Genomic DNA, 26,700 nt, shown 5'->3' with positions numbered 1-26,700 from the left:
TCACCCTGCATTCCAGTAGCTCTCCCTCTGGCAAATGACAAACGAATCAGAAAGGGTTTGATTGCTGTGCGCAAATAACCTACTAATGCAGCTTTCTGGCTAATGAAAAAAGTAATTATAATATGATCATGATTTATATTTCTGCATTTCTAAAGGGTTCTTTATGTGTTTATGTAGTTGTGCATGCTGCTGATGCTCGACCTGATGTTAGACTTGGCTGTGAATTGCTTAGAACGTTTTTTTTTTTTTTTGCTGTTAGAAATGACACCAGATACAACAGACTAGCATTACTGTTTCAATTTACAAAAACAAAAATGCAGCATTGATTTTTAGTTATCAGCAGTGGACCAACACCAGCAGATGACATGACGTAAACCATCACTGATCATCAGTAAATTTTGCATTTCATTTGAAAAAAAATCAAGGGAGCAGAGTCTGGAGGAAGAGTGGAGAGACACACAGTCCAAGCTGTTTGAGGTCTAGTGTGAAGTTTCCACCAATCAGTGATGGTTTGGAGAGACATGTCATCCGCTGGTGTTGATCCACTGTGTTTTATTATCAAGTCCAAAGTCAGTGCAGTGTTTTCCCGGAAAATCTTACAGCACTTCATGCTTCCCTCTGCTGATAACTTTTAAGGAGATGCAGATTTTATTTTCCAGCAGGACTTGGCACACTGCCCACACTGCCAAAAGTATAATTTGGTCTCACATAATTGGTCTCAAAATATTGGGTTTTTATTCGATGTAAGCCATAATCATCAAGAATGAAAGAAATAAACGCTCAAAATAGATGACTCTGTGTGTAATACATCTATATATAATATAGAGTTTTACATTTTAAACTGAACTATTGTATCTATATTGTATTGCCAAGTCCTTGCCGATACAAACCCCAATACACAAAAGATCAAATATTTATTGCAATTTGAGATTCATAACATGAACTTTACAATTCTAAATAAAACTTTATTTCCTTCCTTTTTGTTTCATCAAGTACAAGTGTTTGATTTCAACAATATTTAAGGAAAGTAAAGTTTTATCAAACATTTTTTTGTAATTGAGACATGCTTTTCATTTTTAGTAATTAAGAACCTTCTACATCAGTTAAAGGTTTGTATATCCAATCCTGTAGCATATCAGATCAATCCACTGATTTGCACTGAGGAGGACAATCAAACACATTACATTTACAGCTGATATTAAAATGTTACCAGGGTTCATTCACAAGAAGAAAAAACTCAAACATTATTTCTACACATCTGTGCCCACCAACACCCCTCCTGCTCCTCCCACCCCTTCCTCCATCATTCATGACTGCTTAATGAGTCCGGGCATTGCTATGGACTCTGTGGTGTTATTAGGTTGATCTCTGCTCTCTTAAGGTTTCAGCAGGGCGGATTTGAAGTGCCTGAGCGACAGCGTGCCCCCGACTCTCTTTAGCCAGTGGGGCTAAAGAGGTTTGTTTACTGGGCACACCTTGGCCTGACCTCAAAGAGCTACTGGGACTAAATATGTGATTAGCTGTGTGTTAGCCTGGAGCGCGGGAGCTCAGGCAGCCTGGAAAGCAGCTCTCTCGGCCCGCCGAGGGCTGACTGATTGGGGGTACTTGCCATAATCAATCACCCGCTCTATTGCCAAGCCAGCACATACACCTCCACAGGGAGAAAGATGGGCCCTCCTAACTTGTTGCTATCTTTGTCGCTGCTTCTGAAACGCAGGGCGATTTTATTTAGAGCTGCCCTTTGGCTCTTGAAGGAGAGATTAATTGCTGCTGCCTCTTTCTCTTGTCCCTAACGGGTTTTTTGCTGGGTATGAGTCTGGAAGACAGAAGTCACAGTCTTGCTAAAGTACATGTAGCCGAGTTGTGGGCGATTTGTTTATGCTGTCGCCTGATTCTTCTTGCTTTGAGGTTAATTTCTCCTACATTATTTTTCGACTTTATGCCCATACAGCTGCCACTCATTACCACAATGTGAAGTCACAGCTCCTACCTAATGCCCACGGTTGGCTTTCTCTATTGCTCTTTCAATCTGTCACTACAATTGCACAATGAGCTTGGCGTCTCTCCTGCGGCAGACATAACCTCTACAGCTGAGGTCAATGAGGCTAATTTCAATCAGGACATACAGAAACCACAGAAATGCACGCTGATGTAAATCTAGCCTGGAAATCAATCACGAGGAGAACATGTTTAGAAATTTAAAGTAGAATTACAATTTATATATTTATATATATATATATATATATATATATACAGTATTGTGCAAAGGTTTTAGGCACCTGTGGAAATATTAAGTAAAGAAAAAGCTTGTTATCTATGAAGTAAGTGTTTATTAGCTCAGTAAAACACTAGCAAATACAATAAATACAAACAGCAGTTTTACAAAGTTTTCCTTAAAACATCTCCTAATCTCTCCTCATCTGAGTTTAATAGAGTTTAATTTCTAGGTCTCGTCATATTAATCAACACCTGGTTTGGTAAATTGTTAAATTTGGTAAATCAGGTGAGCTGCTGACGGAACTGAACATATATATACACATTCTGGCTGTGGAGCATCCAGGGGAAATCTGGAGAAACTACACTTTGTTCTTCAGCTTGGCTCACAGGATATAATATACTTAGTTAAAAAAAGAATTCCTTGTTATGTTTTACTGTATGTATGTTTATTTGCGTCAGGTTTATTTTTTCAGGTAAAAACACTCTGATATTGCTGAGATAACCGGATTAGTGTAATGTGCTTTGGTGCCTAAAACTTTTGCACAGTACTGTACATACTTTATATACAACCATGACTACTTAAAGAGCAATCTATAGGTTTTAACACTCCTTTGCATTTTAAAAAACGCACCATTATAAATCATAAAGTTTTGATAGTTAGTATTGCTTATTTTTTTAATAAAGAAGTCTACACAACTAGCAAGGCAATTTATAAAAAAAATAGATAAAATCACCAAAAAGCAAAAATCTGTTTGTGATAAGCAGCATTAAGTAAATTCACTTTCCTTATAGCCCAAAAAAATTACATATACAGTCCAATCACAATATTATGACCCCCTCCTTGTTTCTACAATCATTATTCATTTTATAAGCTCCACTAATCTTATATAGAAGCACTTTTTACCCTGTTCTTCAATCACAAATTAGCTATTATTTGGGTGGTGGATCATTTCTGGCACTGTTAAATACACAGAAGTCATAGAACACGATTGGTGCATTGAAATTTCCCTTTGGTTCAAAGATGTCAAAATGAGAACCATCTTTCAGGTCTTTTTCAATATGCATTTGCTCATGAAACCAACCTGACTGAGATGTTCAATACTGAATTAATCATTATTCTTCCATTTTAATCAGAATTACAGCACTGTCTCCATCAGAAAGATTGTTTCTGCTCTGTAGCTATTTTGATTTGTATGTAGAGAAGAGCATTAATGAGCTTATTTTTTTTATTAGTGTCCTTCAGTATTACTGTTCACTATTATGTGAATTTAACATTTCTATTGATGTTCCTTGAGGGGTTATATCTTAGCAAGGTTGGTACATTCATTTAGGGAAAACAGTTCTTTAAAATCCTCCATTAAAAGATGTATTTTATGATGTTTTTCGCAAAATAAATGTGGGCGTAGTAGCAATAGGGAGGGGAGATTTTTGAAGAGTTGGGCCATGTTGGAGGACCACTGGACATCTGGATTAATAAACAGAGGTTTGGTGGAGGATAAATGAGTTTGTAGAAGTGAACAGACACACTTTTATACACACCATTGGGTCAGTTTCTTTTTTTTTTTTTTTTCATTTTTGGAACTAAACAAGCAGCTTTAGTAGCACTTTGCATCAAGGTGTGATAGTGAGTGTGTAAGTTTGTGTTTGTGTGTATATATATATATATATATATATATATATAAATGTGTGTTTGACTCACCAATGTGGCTACGGTGTGAGGAGGCCAGGCTCAGCTGCCCCCACAGAGACAGCAGACAGACGCCAAGCAGTAGCACTCTCCTGCCCACGCTCCACAACTCCCTCTCCCGCATCCTACACACACACACACACACACACATAAACACACAAACACAGAAGGTTATATTCTTAACAAAGAAAAAAAAGAATAAGCGCACAGATGGTTAGATCATAGCTGCCTTCCAGAGCACAGGTCAAACACACAGGCATGCACTGCCGCAGCGCTAACAAAAGTGTTGCGGAGCTCCGCGAGCCGAGAAACACAGGATCATCTGGCCTCGCCGATGTCAGGGATTCCATCAATCATTTACTGTAGGTTCTCACATATCAGCCTCTGAGTCAGCCATTTTTCAAGCGCGTTAGCCGGTGACACGATCCGTCCCTGTTTTGGTGGTCCGCTCTTGGCTGGCAAACACAGTAATCTTGATATACTATCAAAGGCTGTTGGCCAGTAATTCCCCCTTCTATCTTTGTGAGGGGTCCAGAGAGACTCAAACACACAAAAGCAATCAGAGACTCATCTTGCTGCCGGGCCAAGCTCGTGTTCCATTCGCAAAGGGGGGGAAAAACAATCTCAAAATCGCAGCCATCCTTTCAAGGCCTTTGCCAGCATATCTTATCAAATTAGCACAAAGATTGGTTTCATGCGTAGAGCTCAGTGCCTCCTTGTTTGGCGGAGACTTGCGAGGATTTTTCTGCATATGTTTAGCAGCGAGATCGGCTCTGTTCTTCCTTCAAGCAGAAGGAGAAGAAAATCACAGAGTCCAAATAATTCTAGCAATAAAACGCCGTGATTAAGCGCTCCTTGATCCACAGAATCAGGTTTGGTTTGTCGTTATTTTACTAAGAGCTCGGCCTCGCGATAGCCGTTTCTGCGAACAATGAAGAGTGCTGAGCACATGAACAGCTTTTTCTTCCTGCAACAAGGCATTTTCCAAGGAAGAGTGTGCCATATTTTTTAATTCTTAAAGCCTACCAACCTAATCCTGTCTCAGGAGATTTTAAAAGGTAAATATTATCATCTTAAGATTATTATTATTTTAAGGTGAATTTACTTGTTGTACTTTGTTGTACCTTCGCATTGGAGAAGTTTCGCATTTTTGAAAACATCTGCAGTTTTGTACACTGTATTTTGTGACGCCACAAACAGGAGTGAAACGCTTGCAGTAAAAATCAGGAGCAGCTTTAATAAACAGAGCTAAACCAACAAGCTTGAACTGAGTACTAACAACAGTACAAATCACAAACAACACTGACCAAAACAAATCACAGTCCAAAAGGGATAAACAATAAATGAGAAATAAGGGTCTAAACCAGAACAAAATAGCCAAGAGAACTAACCAAAAGGGCAAGACAAAATCAGAGACAAAAACAGTAAATAGGTCATACACGGAAATAAATAAACAAAGAAATAACGCTCTGTATGCAGTTAAAGAAACAGGGGCAATACTTCTCAAAAAAAAAGAGGACAAACAGACTTGTATTCATACACGGAAAAAAACAGTAATTACTCAGAACACAGGTGAAGCTGATCCAATAATCAGGTGCTAATTGGCTGGTTGAGACACATGCCTGAGAGGTGCATTCTGGGAGTTGGCGTTTGTGAAGGCGGAAAAGTCAGTAGAAGCATTGGAAGGTGTGACAACTTTTTGGAAGGGTTTTCAACTTTGTACACAACAGACTACTTAAAATGATCCCATAAAATCCTGTCATAGCAACTTTTTTTCCAGTCATCTTAAGTTAAAATTATATCATATGGACATACAGCATTTTGGCCAAATGTTTCATTTTGTTCCGATTTGGTTATATTTTGTTTTAGTTAAGATGGAAATTTTGTATCTATGGCCAAAACAGTTGTAGAAAATGTGCATGAGGTGGAGTTTAAAGAGCTATATGCACTCGTTCACTTTAGCAGCGCTGAACCTTAAGCTTCTACAAGTATACCTCTATATTTGCACTACTGTTTATACGGGTTCTGTTTATGCTGGTACTGTCATTCCCTTTAAAATCCCCCATAATACCTAACTGGTACACTCTCACTCTTATATTACACGACACGATCTCTATATCTGTGACCTTGTTGTTTTGTACATTTAGTGTCTCTCATTATTTTATTAGTTATAATTTTATTTTGTCGTATTGAAAGGAAATTTTAATCCTCTGTATGTCCTGTACATATTCAGTATTAAAAAAATAAAATTACTTGACATGATTTGACTTGACCCTGGTGTAAAAGTACAGAACACTCTCCCAAACATAGAGGGATCAGGAGCAAAATAATCTGCATTAAGGCTGTTTAAAATACCTAAAATATTAAAGATCTATGTACACTATATCCCTATTTCTGCTGCTTAGTAGGCATCAAACAATGTGTAAAGGACTCTGATTTCACTAATAATAAAAGATCTCATACTGTATTATCTCACAAACAAATATAAATATAGAACTGCACATTTTTGCCAGTGTTACAAAGAGAACAGCTATTAATACTATTAATGAATAAAGCAGTCTCTTAAACCCAGTTATTATACACAAAATAAAACCCATTAAAATCCAGTTTTTGGATAAGGATAGACAGTTTTGGAACACTTTTAACCATTTATTAGAACACACCTGCACTTTTAATTCTGTAAATACATGTATGGGTCACTTTGTACAGCTAGCCGGGTCTGATTGCACATGCTTTACTCATCACTACACACCTGCACTTGTGTATTTACTGTGTTCATTTTGAATGCTTATTTACACATCTACACATCTATTATATTTTAAATGCTTATTTAAGTCAACTCAAATGATTTAAGTCTGTTTTACATAAAATTGGATATTTCTAAACAATACTCAACTACTTTGAGTTAGTTGAACATTTGTGGGCACATAAACATTCAAACTGAGATCTTTGATAACTGAGTTTAGTCTGTTGCCATTAACAGCTTCTTTTCCATTGGCTTCTGTCACAATCTATTTGCATACTGGGTGTGAAAAGCTTCTGACAGACACTCACCATCAGTGTCAAGTTCCCCTTTAGTTGTAATAACTTGATGTTTTAATTTATGTTAACTCAAGTTTTCATTCCCCATTACTTAAAAAAAATGAGCAAACCGGCTGCCTTAAAAAAGTTATGTAAACTCTACTTATCCGGTCTTACAGTAAAACAAACTAAAAAAAAGTTAAATTAACTTCCCCTTTAGTTGTATTATATTGATGTTCTAAGTTATGCTGTCTTAAGTTTTCATTACCCATTACTTCACTTTTTTAAGGCAACCGGTTTCCTCAAATTATTTATGTAAATTCAACTTATCCGGGCTTAGAGTCTACAAGGACAATAATCCTATTTAAATCCTAATAGATAATAATAATTTAAGTAAGGATATTTATATATAAATATCCATTCTTTTAATAAAAGTAGATTTTATCTTTACTACAAGTAGTGGGTGAATGTTTATCTATCATTATATAAAAGAAGTGTCACTAAAATTCTACTGTCTCTAAAGGAAGGACTCTTAAAGCTTCTATGTATGTTTGAAAATCTCTATATCTGAGGTCTCAGTAAAAGGCAAATCTGCAATTACTATATAAAAGAGGGGAATGCCCAAGTCTCAGAAGATGTCAGTGCAGGTCAGCTATGTGGAAGCACATCAACCCTAACACTGCCAGTGCGGCCCAGGCAGCACTCAGAGCACTCACACCTATTGATTAAACAGAGCTGAGTAAACTGCGGCCATAGTGGTCAGAGCATTCTTTTCCACCCCGTCTGAGAGTCACCGCACAGCTTCTGCGGACCAGTTCTGGTTTAGGGGCGAAACAAAGCAGCCGTAATGTTCCAGCGCTTCCATGTTAAGCAGCTGGTTATGTAGCACTTGACATGTCCCTGAGGGCAGCCCATGCATCTCTACTCTACATCCATTGGCCTCAATGCTGGAAACGGATGTTAGGAGGTTATGAAAGACAATGCCTGCCCAGAACAGCAAAGGTCACGTACAGAGCGGCCCACAGGACCCTATTGCTGGATTCTTATTCAAATGATTCTAAAGCTGCCTATATGATAAAAAAAAACAGAGAAGTTTAGATTGCTGTGGGTTTTTACAACTATATCACTTTATGAGCTAGAAGGGACTGTAATTATAGAGTATAGATCCACTGTATAATTTAACACAGTAGATTTATTTTTAAATGATTGGTTACATGAAACATGTATAAACTGTACATTAAAATGGAAATAACCTCTGTCAAAAGTCAAAAGTCAAAAGGTAATTTTGTTGTGTTGCTATATCGTTTAAAAGTAGTTACATCATTGATCACATAATAATTTATGCATTAAGTCATTTGTTTATTCAATTTATTTGCTCTAACATCAGGCTCACGTCTCCATGTCTGTTGGTTTAAACCTTAGAAAACATGACAAAAAATAAATGAAATGTTCTTCTTTACACAAAACAAGACTGACTCTACTTCCAAGCATAAATATACAATATATAAAGGTCAGAAACATTGAATCCATGGATTTAAGCATATTTCTGTGTGATTTAACATGAAGCAGAAGCAGAAATGGCATCTGGGTAAAATACCAACTTAAACTGCACCTGCAGAATGCTCTTTAGCTCAACCTTGAAAAAGTGCAGCTGATTGAGGTCAGACCACGTTCTCAGCACAAAGTTCTAGAGGGTTTCAGTGTGGTATTTTATTCACAGTGTTCACACCTGCCCAAACATGACTCCATTGGAAATGTCTCTGGATAAAATCATCAGCCAAATGTTAAAAATGCACCATAATCAGACGTTCTCAGCAACATGCAACAGTGAGGCAGGTTTTAAAAACCTTAGTTTAAAAATCTTTCTTTACACTGTGTTTGCATATTTTGTGTAAACTGGAGGTGAACAACATGGCCCTAAAATAATAGAACAATATTTTGTGGTATTTTTGTGATAATTATGGCATATGATATGACTATGGTACACCCCTAACTGAGATATAAAAAATACAAGAATTTTTTTAGATTATTTGTTACAGAAGTCCATGATCCAGAATGTCATTATACTAATAACGCACTCCATATATCTCCATATATTCAGGATTAAATTTAAATAAATGATACTGGACATATATAATCTCTAGTATAGTCTCTAGTAGATATGCAGTATATAATGGGAAATGAGAACAGTGTTAATTATTCTTTTGCTAAAAACAGCAAAAAAGTAGTACCCTGATGTGATAATTAGGGATAGATGATATAGCACATATATTTTAGGGTACAATATCGCTCACGATATTCAAAAAGTTGCAATTACACTGCGTACGGTACAATATGACACACACAAATAGTGTAAACCTTATATTGCGATAAAAACTGGAAATGGAATGAAAAAAAAAAAAAACAGGCAAAATAGGGACGTTAATGTGTGTTTTCACAGATTAAAGCATATTAGCATATACTGCTATTAACAAATAAAAAAATGAAGCGATATGCTTTAGAAACATATAATGTAAATGATCAGTTAACCTGGTTTACAATCAATATTAAACAAACTTATTAAGTAATTACTTGTATTGTTCACTAATTTTGCCAGTGTTAAAGTGTTAAGAGGCAATGTTGGTTTTAAATCAGCATTGTTGATGTTAAATTTCTAAACACAGTGTTAATGTAACTCTGGCAAATTTACTGTGTATCAACGAGAACAAATATCAATCAAACGGCTACAGTCCTCCATTTGGTTCATATATATAGTGGATATATATATATATTATGGCAAGCCAAACAGGAAATATATAATAAAAGCTGATATATATATAATGAAAGTCGATATATATATATATAATGAACTCTGATATATATATATATATATATATAATGAAAGCCGATATATATAATGAACTCTGATATATATATAATGAAAGCTGATATATATATATAATGAAAGCTGATATATATAATAAAAGCGATATATATATATAATGAAAGCCGATATATATATTATGAACTCTGATATATATATATATATATATATATATATATATATATATATATATATATATATATATATATAATGAAAGCTGATATATATATAATGAAAGTGATATATATATATATAATGAAAGTGATATATATATAATGAAAGCGATATATATATAACGAACTCTGATATATATATAATAAAAGCTGATATATATATAATAAAAGCTGATATATATATAATGAAAGCTGTTAAGACCCTTTAAGAGGTAAACGGGTGGTCCGCACAGTCAGCCTGAGAGACTGAAGGTGGCGTTGTGGTTCAGCCGGCCGCAGCTCCTCGCGCAGGGGAGGCCGACCACCGGCAGGCAGCGCGGCGCATTCTCTCCACGGAGGTGCGGCACGACCGGCCTCGGACTGGCTTTAAAGTGTCAGGGGGCGAAGGTGGCAAAAAAGCACCGGCCCGCGAGCTGCTTTCCCCGAGCCGGGGACGGTTTACCAGCGTTCATTATATATATATATATATATATATATATATATATATATATATATATATATATATATATATATATATATCAGCTTTCATTATATATATATATATATATATATATATATATATATATATATATATATATCAGAGTTCATTATATATATATCAACTTTCATTATATATATATCAGAGTTTATTATAAATATATATCAGCTTTCATTATATATATATATATATATATCAACTTTCATTATATATATATCAGCTTTTATTATATATTTCCTGTTTGGCTTGCCATATTATATATATATATATTTAGTGGAACAGTAGTGTCTATTTTAGATGCACTTCTGATTCATTGATTTTTTTTTTTTACCTCCATTTTTTCCACTGTAATAGTTGTGCAACTGGTTTAACATAGTGGATAACAGCATTATACTCTTCATTATTACTATGTGAGAATAGTAATAATTGGCAGCTCATCATAGTAAGCCTAAATGACATGGCTGTATTGAAATTCTGTACTAGAATACACACAGCAGTGGAACTTTTCAAAACAGACATGCACTACACACCCCATACCTGCACTACTGCTTATACTCGCACTGTCATACACACTTTAATTTCCCATAAAACTGTGAACTTTAAGAACTTTGTGCACTCATTCTCTTTACCACTTAGGCTATTATACCATATTTGCACTACTGTTTATACGGGTTCTGTTTATACTTGTACTGTCATTCCATCTTAATCACCCTCCCCCCATCACTATTGAACTATTGTCTTCTGTCTCATGTATGTCTATGTCTGTGTCCTTGTTGTATTGTACATATAGTGTCTCCCATTCTTTTATAGTTATAATCTTATTTTCTGTACTTGCTGTAACTTTTGGGAAGGAGAATAATCTAATTTCAATTCTCTGTTTGTCCTGTACATATGCTGCATTGACAATGTTTTGAAATACCTTCGAAAGCATAAAACTCATACAGGAGAGCAAAGGAAACAGATCAGGAGATCCCTGCTCAAAAGCACAGCATAAGTCTATTAAAACTGCAGCCGTGGCTGAGCTATTATGTCTTATGTTGTTCTGCATCTCCTGTAAATGATAGAAGACAGGAGAAGTTATGCAGAATTGGGCCCTATGACTCAGTCTCTCAAAACAAATGAGCCACAGGGAAACTCTTGTAAAACAACTGCCCCCGAGCTCAGGACTCATCATCTTCCTGCATCCTGTATGAAAGTTTAAACGCAGAAGTGAAGCGGATGTCAGCGCTACTGTGTGCCAGGGTTAAAAATACAAAATCATCAGGCTTTCACAGCAGAAGAATGGGCGTTGGGAGCAAAAGGGGACTCCGACAAACCGCCTAAACATGCAGGAGTGAGTCAGCGCTGAGTACAGACTCGCTCTGCACCACCTGATTCCCCCGGAAGAGTGCATCATTTTCAAGCAAGCGCCTCAACCTGCCTCAGCCGGCTAATTAGTCCCTTTGGAGTGCCCCCAGTACAGATGGCAAGATGTCTGACATATTTATTTCTGTTCCTCTCATCAAACCTCTCTCCTCCCTCTTTCTCTCACTTTCTTTCCCACTCTCTAATGCTCTCTCTCTCTCACTTTATGCTTAAGGATCTCTCTGCTGTTTGCAATCTCATAGATGTGGCATCACACAGACTACCAGCACTGTTTGACCTTCCTGTGCCTGTGTGCAGGTGTGTGTGTGTGTGTGTGTGTGTGTGAGTGGGAGTAGAGGAAGAAGCGAGGTGTGTACAGGCACTCTTTCCTCAGGGACCGGACACACAAGTCTGCCGGCGCGCGAGCGAACAAGTGCAGATCCAGACATCTGTTCCATAAAGCAGAGAATCAAAGCACGGGGGTGGAGGAAAAAACTTGTCTAAGCAGGAGGAAGGACGGAGGGATAGATGGCAGAGGGGGCGACTGAAGGATAGATGGAGAAAGCAGCAGAATACTGTAAAACAAGCACATTCACTTTCTATAGATTTCTAAACCAGACCTAAGCTCCCTTCTATTACAGTGAAGAGGGTAAAGCAGGACATGCAGTAGGGCAAAGTAAAATGTAGCATTAGATGAATTCAAGAAGAGCATGCTTTTGATCTCATGTTTCTATAGCTATATTATCTGTAATGAATCAGAAATATCAGAAAAAAGTATATAGATATTTCTCCACAATTGGGATGAGCACCAATTTTGTGCCATGAATCTACATTGCAAACGTTCTTTTAAACTCAACATTAGCTAATTTAACCCCTGAACAGGCCAGGATTTATGTCAGTTGTCTGTCTGACATTACACCTCTAAATCTTGAGGATTTCTATTCAAGCATTACATAAAAAGCATTAATTTTTGATAAGGAACATTACTGGAAAGCATTTTAAGCACTGTAATAGAAAGTGTATAACAATATTTAAGTAAATTTTTAAAATATAATGAATAAAATCATAAAATTGTCTCTTTCCTAAAATTCATTTTAAAATCAATATTTTCCTGAATACAAATCAAAAGGTTTATGTCCACTAAACCTTTAGTTTCAATATGTTTGTCTAGTTTTTATGTCTATTTTCAAACCTGAAGAATTTGGGTTTGATTCCTGTTACTGATCTGGAATTATTGAGTGGAGTAGAGAGAGAACAGTCAGCTTCTCCAAATGACCTGTAGGAGATTTCAAAGCCCTCAAAGTTATCAGAAACTAAGTTATTTTACTGCATTAAAAAAGGGTTTTGTATCACCTACACATGTAGCCATATATGGGAGAAAGCATGTTAAGGGGTTAAACCACTGTTCTTTCTTTTTTCCTTTCCCTCTCTTCCTTATTTCTCTCTTACTTTTTGAAGGTGTAAAGTTTGTTGTGAATGTCACTGCAAAATACATACAACTGGGTTAAACTAAATTTATTTAAATAAGTTAATAAGTTAAAATCAGAATGTGTCAGAATGAAACCTTTTACACTGACTTCTATAGAAAGTTGAAATGATTATTTCATTCTCCTATAAAGTTACCATTTTGCAGATGCAACCCATATCTTGGAAAGTTTTTTGTGTGACAGCTTCGATATACTGTGCAGAAACGAGGCTAGAGTCACCAAGTTCACATGTAATTTGGCCTCCCAAGGCTGAGATCACAACACATTTTTGTTATCTGTCTATCACTATGTCTGTCTGTCTATCTGTCTGTAAGTCTCTTCATTTCTCTCAAAGGATTGTATGTTAGCTAGAGACCAGGCTTACAATTAACGTTTCCTTATTTATCCTAAAGACGTGTAATAGCACTGAGTTCAGGGCTTTGTGTAGGCTACTGGAGTTCATACACATCATCCTTAAGTGGAACTAAAACAACTGAGCACAAGCACTGAAGAAAAGAGCTCAGACCACCTCCACAAAACCTGCTCTAGTGCTTTAGTTCAGTCGTCCACCAGGACCATTGATTCATCACTCCAGAGAACGAGAACATGCTTCCAATGTTCCAATCAGTGCAGCCGTTCCTCAGCACTGCATATACAGAACCCTCTTTTTACTCCAAACAGTATATTCACATACTAACACTTTCAACATCAAACAAATACATTAAACTCCTTAAAACCAGTGATGGCATAGTTACTTTAAAAAGTAATCTGATTACTGATTACCCCTTTAAAAAGTAACTTAGTTACTTTTAAATTACTTTTACAAGTTACTACACAATTAAAAATTATTTGGTATGTTTAGGGTATAAGACAAGCATATGATTGGGAGAGATCATACAGGGATGGGTGAGAGAGCGCAGGGTCTGTGTGTGTGTGTGCGTGAGGTGGAGTGAGAGGGAGGCTCCCTGTGTGTGAGGTGGAGAGAGTGTAGGGTCTGTGTGAGTGTGTGTGAGGTGCAGAAGAAGGGAGGCTCGCTGTGTGTGTGAGTGAGGTGAGTGTGGGGTCTGTATGTGTGTGTGTGTGTGTGTGTGAGGAGCAGAAGAAAGAAGGCTTGCTGTGTGTGTTTGAGGTGCAGAGAGTGCGGGGTCTGTGTGTGTGTGTGTGTGTGTGTGTGTGTGTGTGTGTGTGTGTGTGTGTGTGTGTGTGTGTGTGTGTGTGTGTGTGAGGAACAGAAGAACAGAAGAGAGGCTTGCTGTGTGTGTGTGTGTGTGTGTGTGTGAGGAACAGAAGAACAGAAGAGAGGCTTGCTGTGTGTGTGTGTGTGTGTGAGGTGGAGAGAGCACTAGATCTCTGTGTGTTTGTGTGTGTGTGTGTGTGTGTGTGTGTGTGTGTGTGTGTGTGTGTGTGTGTGTGTGTGTGTGTGTGTGTGTGTGTGTGTGTGTGTGTGTGAGAGAGAGGTTGAGAGAGTGCGGGGTCTGTGTGGGTGTGTGTGAGGAGCAGAATAAGGGAGGCTTTATTTTATTTAATATTATTACTCTTAGTCTGTTTTATAAAGGTGGAATTTTAATTTCTTTTTCTGGTGCGCACCATCTGAATTAGCCTTTCTCGCTTTATTCTCCGACTGCAGCTTCTCACTGTGTACTTCACCTGTGTGTGATCTGCGCTCTCGAATCTGCACAGATCTGATTGGCAGAGGAGAGCGTTTGGTGATCTTATAACACATGTGATTGGTTTGTGAGTTTGCTGTGCTGTAAAGTTCCACTGCTCTAAATGAACACTGTCAGAATTAGTAGTAGTTTTAGAATTAGTAATCAGTAGTTTATCGGTTTGGGTCCCCATTGGACGACGTCTGGGTCTACTGTATGTATTAGTGACCTCTGCACTAGAGTAATGCATTACTAAGTAACACAGTAAGTGTTACTGACATCACTGCTTTAAACCAGGACTACTGTTGGACTGTTGGCAGTCAGGTCCCGCTTTAGGGAGATGCACAGATGCAGTGACAGAAGAAGAGCAGAGGCCATTCGCATGCATGCATGCCTGAGGTAGACCGCAGCACGAGTCGGTGATTAACACTGACAAGCTAGTGCTGGGAGTAGAAAGCAGGAATTTGTCGGCTGGCTTTATTCAACTCAGACTTCACAGCATTTATTCAGAGACAGGCTTGGCATTTTTGAATACAAAGAATTTCGTCTGCAGGCTAGCGCTCTGAAAGACTGAAGCGAGCAGACGCTTTATATGCAACTTCCGTGCAGCTCTGCGACTCTCTGTCACAAAGACATTTTACAATGACCCAACTCTTCATTGTAGCAGCTGAACGTCATCAGAAGTGGGACTGCACAATGGCAGGGTTTAGAAGCAACGAATAATACAGCATATGGTCAGTCTGGCAGGCTAACAGAGGACCTGTCTGTGTGACATAGTCCGAGTCAAACACTTCAAAGAGTCTTTCATTCAATCTGCTCACTACCTTTCAATAACAGCCAGCGAGATGCACTCAGAATCACAAACTTCTATCTGTTAATGAAAGTACAGTACAGGCCAAAAGTTTGGACACACCTTCCTATACAATGAGTTTTCTTTATTTTCATGACTATTTACATTGTAGATTCTCACTGAAGGCATCAAAACTATGAATGAACACATGTGGAGTTTTATGTACTTAATAAAAAATGACCTGGCCTCCACAGTCACCGGACCTGAACCCAATCCAGATGGTTTGGGGTGAGCTGGAGCACAGAGTGAAGAAGGCAAAGGAGCAACAAGTGCTAATAAACACCTCTGGGAACTCCTTCCTTCAAGACTGTTGGAAAACGTTTCATTTCAGGTGACCACCTCTTGAAGCTCATTGAGAGAATGATGCCAAGAGTGTGCAAAGCAGTAATCAGAGCAAAGGGTGGCTATTTTGAAAAATTTCACCTTTTTTTTTTGTTAAGTACATAAAACTCCACATGTGTTCATTCATAGTTTTGATGCCTTCAGTGAGAATCTACAATGTAAACAGTCATTAAAATCCATTTAAAAAGAGAAGGTGTATCCAAACTTTTGGCCTGTACTGTATGTGCAATCACTACCTAAACATCTAAAGATAAAGATTATTCCAAAGCGTGGAGTTATGTATCATAACTAAGTTTTGGGAGTTGATCCGTCACCATCACTTCCTCTCTACCTGCTCGTTGAACAACCTCACACCCACCTACTCCCCATCTTCCTCCTTCTTTAATTTATTTTTTTCTCATGTTTCTCTTCGTGAGAGGGGGGCTTCAGCTTCACGCCCCAAACTACACCCCAAATACTCTGAGTTCGCTCCCCCTCTTTTCTTCTTTTCTGCCCAGTCAAGGGTGTGGGTCAATACTAGCAAAATTATGTTTTACTAAAGGTTTAAAACAAAATATTCAGGCTTTTAGTGACAGACAAATCACTATGATTGGTGATTGGAGAAACATCCTGTATCTCTATGGTAAGGTTGTGCCTAATGACAATAATCTTTTAACCAAAGACTGAAATACAAAAATACAAGCTTCACAATAAAGACATTTTCTGACTGATAACAGCTGCAATGAAAAATGTGTTGCAGCCTGTGATGTATATTCATCTCCTATAAATCTGCACACAGTCCAGTCACACTTCCCTGATCTTGATTTCAGTATTAACAAATCAACATCCTGTAGTGTGGAAAGAACGGCGATTCTCAAATCTTTGTTTCTCTAAAATAACATCTATAAAGAAAATTCCGAGTAAGCCGGAGTATTCTATTGACTAATTCATAATCATATTTGAACAAAATGTTAATAACAACTGTCAGATTCACATTACAACAAAAAAGTAAAAAGCCACAGTTTTTTTTACATTAAGTCACATTTGTGCACATGAAAATTTGCCTGGGACTCTGTGAAGGTCTGTGGTGTTCTTTTAGTGGGTAGAAGTGTTGGGGGATTTGATGACTAAGGACAAGTCATCATGTGTGGGCTCTAATATGACTCCAACATTGATTGTTATATCCTCCTGAGAATCAGATAACAGAAACTTCCTCCATGCTCTACTATCATTTTATCATTTTTTACTCCCATTCTACAATTTTTAGTTTAATCTGGCAGTCTCACTCACTCGTCTGATTCATTAGCATCAGAACTCAGTAAAAATGGGAAGCAATATGTCCTGCTGTCCACTACACTGTACACTGAATTAAGGCTGTGGTTTGAAAGGGTTAAAATTACTATATATTTCTACAATTGTACAAAAATTAAATTAAAAATCTGAAAAAAATCTCCCAATTACTGGCAGATCCTTTAAATTGTGTAAGTTGTGACTTGCTTGACTTATAGATCTGGTTTTAGACCAGAATAATTTATTGTGGTGACGGACAGTTCTGGTGGAAACAGGAGAGTTGAGGTGCACATTGAATTCTGTCGTGATTTGATCAGTCGTGGTTTTATGTTTTTTGGATACAATCCGGGTTAGCACCCGAACATCCCTTTCAGACAGCTTCCTCTTACAGCGTCCACAGTTAATCCTGTTGGATGTGGTTGGTCCTTCTTGGTGGTATACTGACATTACCCTGGATACCGTGGCTCTTGATACATCACAAAGACTTGCTGTCTTAGTCACAGATGCACCAGCAAGACGTGCACCAACAATTTGTCCTCTTTTGAACTCTGGTATGTCACCCATAATGTTGTGTGCATTGCAATATTTTGAGCAAAACTGTGCTCTTATACTGCTAATTGAACCTTCACACTCTGCTCTTACTGGTGCAATGTGCAATTAATGAAGATTGGCCACCAGGCTGCTCCAATTTAGCCATGAAACCTCCCACACTAAAATGACAGGTGTTTCAGTTTCATTGTCCAAACCCCTGTATGTCCATTACAGTGGGCACAATGAAGTGCTCAGGGTCTCAGGATTATATAAAAGAGTATTTTTTTTTCTTCTACTGTTCCTTTTATGATATTTACACACACTGCAATAGGCAGATGACTTTTTTTAAATCAAGGAAAAATGAAAAAGCTTTTGTTCTGACAGTGACACTACGTTACACAGCAAAATGAAAAAACAAAAATAAATAAAAAGGGCAGATGCAGATTTAAAGTGTTTATAAAAAAAAAACTGACAAAGAACACTGCTTAGGTTCATTTGTACTGTTATTTAGCTTTGTTCTGTTTTAAATTATTAATCTGATTCAAATAAAACTGTTCAAGCCGCTTGTTACCTCTTAAAATCAACTTATTTTAAAAAAATTATTGTGTGTACATTCAGTGACCAAATGTTTTTGCTTTCAACTAGAAGAACAGGAAGAAATTCATTAGAAAAATACAAGTTCTCTTTTTTTTTTTTTTACAGAAGCAACAGCCTCACTAAACTCTCATTTGAATTCTGCAAGGTTGCATTCGGTTGCCAGTGGCACAGTATGCAAAACAGAAAGCTATAAATCATTTTGCCTTAGGATTACCTTTAGAAAGTTTACATGCAGTAATGACTAAAACTGCAGACAATCTAGAAGAGCTGTACCATAAAATGGCTTCTAATGTCGCAGCAGAAATACTGCTGGTTTAATTCATTAGTTCCGTCTAAGGGCATCTGGCTCGTCTCCTCTGAATGTGGATTAAGTGTCGAGTTCTGGCTGAACCTCTGCTACTCTGGGAGAACCTTCCACTTCAGGGCCTTCACACAAACACACACTCTCACACACACACACACACACACACACACTACTGGTCATCAGTTCATGCTCTGTAACCCTGCAGCAACATGTCGGGAGTTATTGGCGGATGTGTCTGGAAATGCTGGATGCAGAAGCGATGGATTAAGATTGAAGACTTCACTGTTGTTGGCACATCAAGCCATTAGAATCTCAGGAACACGCTGATGAACTGGAAGACTGGCACCTCAAGAGCACGAGCCAATACTACACAGCCTGACCTGTCAGAGAAAATCTCCTCCAGGGTCATCACTCACCCACACAAACACACACACACACAATAACACAGCATTCACACTCCAACACACACTTATGCACACACACACAGTCATATCTTATTTAGTTCACAGAACACAGGAGTTCTCAGTTGCTATTTAAACAAGATTCTATGAATGAATGAAGTTAAACTTACATAGCGCCTTTCTAGAAACCCAAGGACGCTTTACAATTTACACGTTTACACACAACCACTTATACTCAACACTCATCCACACACTGGTGAGAAGCAGCAGCCAATAGCGCACAGCGTACTCTCAACCGGAAACCACCGTCCACCTGAAAGACTGCATCGGGCACTACAGCATTTACCCGGGACAGAGTGCCAATCCATCAATCTGGGCAAAATCATGCATACATTTACACACACACACAAACTTACATACATACCACACACACACCAGATCAATTTAGATTATTACATTTTTCTGAGGAATTTAGAGTATCCAATTTACTTTGGACTGTGGGAGGAAACCAGAGTCCCCAGAGAAAACCTACGCAGACATGCGGAGAACATGGAAACTCCTTCCAGATAGGAATATATATATATATATATATATATATATATATATATATATATATATATATATATATATATACAGTCATATGAAAAAGTTTGGGCCCCCCTTTTAATCTTAACCATTTTTAGTTCTACATTTTTGGGTGTTTGCAACAGCCATTTCAGTTTGATATATCTAATAACTGATGGACACAGTAATATTTCAGGATTCAATACAAATGAGGTTTATTGTACTAAATTTATTGTAACAGAAAATGTGAAATATGCATTAAACCAAAATTTGACCGGTGCAAAAGTATGGGCACCCTTATCATTTTATTGATTTGAATACTCCTAACTACTTTTTACTGACAAAATTGGTTTGGTAATCTCATTGAGCTTTGAACTTCATAGCCAGGTGTATCCAATCATGAGAAAAGGTATTTAAGGTGGCCAATTGCAAGTTGTTCTCCTATTTGAATCTCCTCTGAAGAGTGGCATCATGGGCTCATCAAAACAACTCTCAAATGATCTAAAAACAAAGATTGTTCAACATAGTTGTTCAGGGGAAGGATACAAAAAGTTGTCTCAGAGATTTAACCTGTCAGTTTCCACTGTGAGGAACATAGTAAGGAAATGGAAGACCACAGGGACAGTTCTTGTTAAGCCCAGAAGTGGCAGGCCAAGAAAAATATCAGAGGCAGAGAAGAAGAATGGTGAGAACAGTCAAGGACAATCCACAGACCACCTCCAAAGAGCTGCAGCATCATGTTGCTGCAGATGGTGTCACTGTGCATCGGTCAACAATACAGCGCACTTTGCACAAGGAGAAGCTGTATGGGAGAGTGATGCGAAAGAAGCCATTTCTGCAAGCACGCCACAAACAGAGTTGCCTGATGTATGCAAAAGCACATACTTTGCACCGGTCAAATTTTGGTTTAATGCATATTGCACATTTTCTGTTGGTACAATAAACCTCATTTCAATCCTGAAATATTACTGGGTCCATCAGTTATTAGATATATCAAACTGAAATGGCTGTTGCAAACACCCAAATATTTAGAACTAAAAATGATTAAGATTAATAGGGGTGCCCAAACTTTTTCAAATGACTGTATATATATATATATATATATATATATATATATATATATATATATATATATATATATATATCAAATACACTTTATACCTACAGGAGCTCAAACTCAAACAAATAATTCAAGTTCACTCAGAAGATAACACCTCACTTACATAACTTATACAGTTTATCAACTTACACAGATGCTTGAATTGTCAAGCCGTCCCCTGACATCACACTTCACAATCAATTTAGAAAATGCTATTAAAACACTGCAGCAGCATTATTATTTTACACTGTATTCCCAGAGAGTATGGGATCGTTTTAACTGGTGGAGAGAAAATGTTCAATAAGACACTCGCTCCACCATTAACAGCGATCTCTGTGCCAAGATGCTTTTGAGAAACCCAGCATTGATTGGTGATAGAAGACAGAAATCTCTCCTGGCCTTTAAACTGTGTACTCTGAAAGTTCATTTCAAGAGTATGAAGTAAAAAAAATGTGTTTTCTGCTTTTCATAAATGTGACTGAGTAAAAGTAAATGTGATCAGTTACTATGATACTCATAAACTAAACAAACTGTGCAAACAAATACTTAAATACTGTTAAGAGATACAATATTCAAGCATTTCTAACTGATGATAAAAAATGCATCTTGTCAAATTGTTGCAGGACAATTTATTCAAAGATATTTGAACATTTTACATTACATCCCTAGTAAAAAAAGAAGATTAAAGTACACTAAGCATTATTATGCTATAGTGCACTAAAGTGTTATTGTAGCCACATTATTAATCAGTATATTTAAATAGTGCTAAAATGAAAAACTTTTATTGTGCTAATTATACTTTAGTTGCATTAAAGTATTACAAATATCTTACTTAAATTGTGCTACTTAACTGTACTAAAATGGAACTATTTAAAATATACTTAAGTAACATTTAAACATACTACTTCATGTATGTAACCCCATATTTTAAATATGCTGAAAGTTAAATTATAACACATTTAATGTAATAAGTATTACAACTCTATTACTATATTATACACAGAGTATATTAGAAATGTACTGAGAATTGATGTTAAATATATTTACATTAGAGTACAACTATGCTTCTTGTTCCTGTCCTTTGTAAGTAGCACACTTCTAGTATAGTTTATTGGGTATAAAATTTTATATATATTTTAATATATTGTACTACAATTTTTAGTGTTACAAATTTACTTTAAATTTTATAAATGTTGTAATTTAATTTATTTCCTAAAACGTTACATGATACACTGCACTTTAAGTGAACTACTGTAACTGTTGTTTTTAACACACTTTGCTAAAAATGTGCAAACGTATATATGGAGATACGTATAGTAAAAGTACATTGAATTACATTAAACTAAAAGTGTACTTGTATTTTTTTAAATACACTATATTGTCCTTTTTAAAAAAGTATGATTGAAGTTTACTATTACTGTATATTTACAGCATACTTAAACATTTCTCAATATGTTTAAGTACAGTTAAGTATATATTTTTTTCACCTGGGATTTTTATAGCATTGGATTATTTAATGAGATTATATAATTCCACTGACAAATAAAGTGTACTGCATATGTTGGTTTGTGGCAGTTTTGTTAATGGAATATTAATGACATCATTACGTATTATTATGTATTAAATATTTATATATTAGATTTGAGAATATTTCACTTCAATTCTTCCTTATGTTTGTTTCAAGGTTTCCCCCTGCAGTCATGTAGGGTTAAGCTAAATTTAAAAGTAAGCGCTCCTATCTCTCTCACACTTAGCTTTGCCTGTGATCTGCAGCCTCCGGACTACATTGCCCAGGATGCACCACACATTGACATCATACCCAATCTAGATCACATGACAAAGCACATCACATGACACTTCCAGGAAGCTGGTCACCTGAGTACTAGCCAGATGGTTTAGCCTTATAAAAAGGACTCATTTGCTCTTAGTCTTTGCTGAGTGTACATCTACTCTGGTATGTTATCTCATTGTTGCTGCTGTTTACCAGTATTGAGCGACCAGTATTGTCTGACCATCCCTTTGTCTTATACTTTTTTAAATGAAGTATATTTTGATTAGCATCTGCTTGTGTCTAAGACCGGCTTTATCATGATATTAACCAATACAAGGAAAAACATGAGCAGATCTAGTCTAGACTTATACAAGATCAAAGATTATACAAGATTGATTTCAGAGCAAGAAATTAATAAAATAAAATAAAATAAAATAGAACAGAACATCCAGTTCATTCTCTGTCCAGTGAAGAATGTGGATGGTACATGTTTCCAGAGAGCCGTAATTTAGACCTATTTTCTAGGCAATCTCAAAGCAAAAAGGGCCAATTGTTCAGCAGAGACCAGCACACCAAAATACAGCCCATAGTTTGATCTGAAAACTTCATAATGGTTTATAATGGTGGTCGGACACAATGTCAGTTCTTTTAATTTCAGCAGTACAATGCTTCAGTCATAAAACCCATCTGAGCCTGAGATTTCGCTCAGTGTGGTGAATGCGCTGAAGAAATGAGGAGAAAATCTGACTTAAATTGAAAGCATGAGAAGGGATGGGGAAACTCTAATAAGATCAAAGCCATGCTAAGTGGATCTTCAGGCCGTACTTTCACTTCTCAGCTGACAGCGTGTCTGTCCAGGCTGAAAATGATGCTGTCTTGTTTTTGGCTGAGCTGGAAACACACTCATAAATAGACAACTCAGAAATAGCTGATTCACAGGACAGCCTCAACAAAGGAGACGATGTTCAGAGAGAAAATAAAATAAAACGAATGAACCCGTTAGGGACTAGACCCAAGTCTAGACTGAACAAACTGTTCTCATCATTTCTGCAAAGTCCAGACAAGGTGATGCTGCACTGTTAACTTTGTGTCCAGAACTGTTTCAGAGAAAAAAAAACACAAACGAAAAAATGTTCTATCTGTCATTTGCCCACAAATGTGTTCTTTTTTCAGCTTTAACTGTTGCTAGGTTATACAGACTTTAGAGAAGAACACTGAAAAAGTTTCACTTCATCTAATGAGAAACTATTACCATGCTGGACTTTTTTTTATTTGAGATTCCAGTTTAAAATGCTACACTTCTGAGCTGGACTACTGTCTTACAGCGAAACAATAACTTTATCTTTAAAGCGTCAGTCTGTAAATTTAAGGCATTGGGGATTTAGTGACCTCTCTGGTGAGAATGTGTAATTACTCCTAGCATTTTGAAGAGAAATTTTAAAGCAAGTTAATGTTAATAGATTGTAGTGTCACATATTGTGTTTGAGTACAGTTTTGATTTGTTTTGTTCATTTTTAGCAATTACATCCAACAGACCTACCAGACCACTCTGTCACTTTTGGAACAAATACCTCAGACAATGCATAATTATAATGAATAATTACACAACACCATTCCTCAAGAAAACAAAAACAAGAATACTTACTCAGGAATGCTGCTTTAACACTGTTAGCTTGAGTACACCACAACTACATTCTTTTCTATTTAATAGAGTTTAAACATTCTATTAGTTTTATACAGATACAAAACACACTTTATCTAGCTGTTTTTAAGAAACAGAAAGTGCTATAAAGCTCAAGATTCAAGATTTTTTTATTGTCACGTCACAGAGTTCAGGTGTACATGTGAGTGAAAAACTTGGGTGCAGATTCCCACCAATGTGCAGAGAATAATATTTACAAGAAGAATAATACAATCAAATATAATATAAAATAAGACATACAGATACGGTTACAGTATAAACAAAATACACAGTATACTAAGCTTATACTATTGCATTATCCAATAGTATTGGTATTAATACTTACTCCAGTTGATGTTCCTCCTACAGTTGAGGAGTGTAATTTACATTTACACCACTGTTATAAAAACAAATCATGCTTTAAGCTTTCTGCATTCACATACCAAATGAGTTGCTGAGGGCAACTGTAGTCTTACCAAGATCAAAATCGTATAAAACACTGACAAACCAAATAACCTGAAACTTTTCTTCTGACCAACATCAGGCAGTAGATATAAGTGTGATACAAACAGTTAACAGAAAATAAAGCTTACAGAAAATCTCTCAGATCATACAGAGAGGCTGTCCTGGAGATAAGCCACAGACTGGTGTTAAAATGACTCTGGAATATTTGACAGTCCACTGATAGTGTCTGACATGTACAGCATGTGCAAAAATGGCATGTTTTCCATGTATTCTAGCAGTGTGCCTCAGGACCCTAGAATGAACATCAAGTTGACACTCATAAAGACATACAGTCAGAACTGTAGGACCAGCAGCTGGTCTTCAGAGGAAGAAAAGGTCCAGGCATTTGATATAGAATATTAATAATATTACTCTATGACTAATGTAACATGAACGAATTATAGCTGAGACATCTCTTTAACATTTATGTTAAAGGAGACCACTCCTATGTTTCAACAGAGATTACCTGGATTTCATGCATTGACAAGAAACTGACAATATTATATGTATATATGAAATATATGTACAGCTCTGGAAAATAAAGTAAAAATAAAAATATGAGTTTCTTTGATTTTACTACCTTTAAAACCTCTGGAATATAATCAAGAAGAAGATGGATGATCACAAGTCATCAAATCAAGCTGAACTGCTTAATTTTTTGCACCAGGGGTAAAGGCATAAAGTTATCCAAAAGCAGTGTGTAAGACTGGTGGAGGAGAACATGCCAAGATGCATAAAAACTGTGATTAAAGACCAGGGTTATTCCACAAAATATTGATTTCTGAACTCTTATGAATATGAACTTGTTTTCTTTGCGTTATTTGCGTTCCGCTCTGCATCTTTTTTTGTTATTTCAGACATTTCTCATTTTCTGGAAATAAATGCCCTAAATGACAATATTTTTATTTGGAATTTGGGAGAAATTATATTTGTAGTTTATAGAATAAAACAACAATGTTCATTTTAGTCAAACATATACCTATAAATAGCAAAATCAGAGAAACTGATTCAGAAACTGAAGTGGCCTCTTTTTTTTCAGAGCTGTATATAAAAACTGTCATTGTAAAAAAACATAAAATCTGAAATTAAAAACTTTGCTTTTTATGCGGTCAGAACAATGGTTTCTGAAGACTGAAGTACAGAAAGGTTAGAACATGAAGGCCAGGGTTTAAATATCACACAGTAGTATAGCCTAACACCAATCTTTACATGTACATGTTAAATTTAATAACAGAAGTAGAGGGAAGGGTGGCCATGTAAACACAGTACTTGTGCAGATTACACAAATCCCCCATATTAATATGGTAATGTTTGGGGACAGTATGACAGTATGAAAAGTGGATACCGCTAAGCCTAATTCAAACTACCTGTCTAATGTGTTTTAGATCCCATTTGTGTCACCAAAACAGTTCAGACCCCTTAAGACACGTCTTCACAACACATAACAGCAATGTTTTGCTGCAGTGGCTCTTCTGTGGGATCGGATCAGATGGGATAGACTTTACTCACCATATCCACCAATGAGCTCCCATTACTCTATCACTGGTTCACTGGTTTTGCTGCTTTTTAGCACTTTAGATACTTTAGATACTAACCACTGCACACAGGGAACTTCCCAAAAGACCTGCCTGTTCTGCCTGATTTGAAAACAGTGTGATTCAGTTGTCCAGTCACCACAATTTGACCCTTGTCAAGTTTACTCTGATTCCTATGTAATTTTTTTAAGCTTTCAACACACCAACTTCAAGAACTGACGTTTCACTTGCTGTCTAATGCATTTATCTGTCACTATTTGACAGATGCCACGGTCTACATCTACAGTACAGGCCAAAAGTTTGGACATACCTTCTCATTCAGTTCATTTTCTTTATTTTCTATTCACATTGTAGATT

The 26,700-nt window shown here is 36.6% G+C and overlaps 1 protein-coding gene across 1 annotated transcript in view; it reads right to left on the bottom strand.

The window, feature by feature from the left end:
- Positions 1-26,700, bottom strand: part of tafa3a (TAFA chemokine like family member 3a) — a 148,064-nt gene that overhangs the window by 45,577 nt on the left and 75,787 nt on the right. The window contains exon 2 of the mRNA XM_007253350.4: positions 3,917-4,029. Coding sequence (XP_007253412.1) covers positions 3,917-4,028 — 112 coding nt within the window. The 5' untranslated portion in view covers position 4,029. The remainder of the gene's footprint in view (positions 1-3,916; positions 4,030-26,700) is intronic.

The sequence above is a fragment of the Astyanax mexicanus genome, chromosome 5 (genome assembly GCF_023375975.1).
Source record: "Astyanax mexicanus isolate ESR-SI-001 chromosome 5, AstMex3_surface, whole genome shotgun sequence".
Taxonomy (NCBI): Eukaryota; Metazoa; Chordata; class Actinopteri; order Characiformes; family Acestrorhamphidae; genus Astyanax; species Astyanax mexicanus.
The sequence above is the reverse complement of the archived record's forward strand: the minus strand, read 5'-3'. Positions and strand labels throughout refer to the sequence as shown.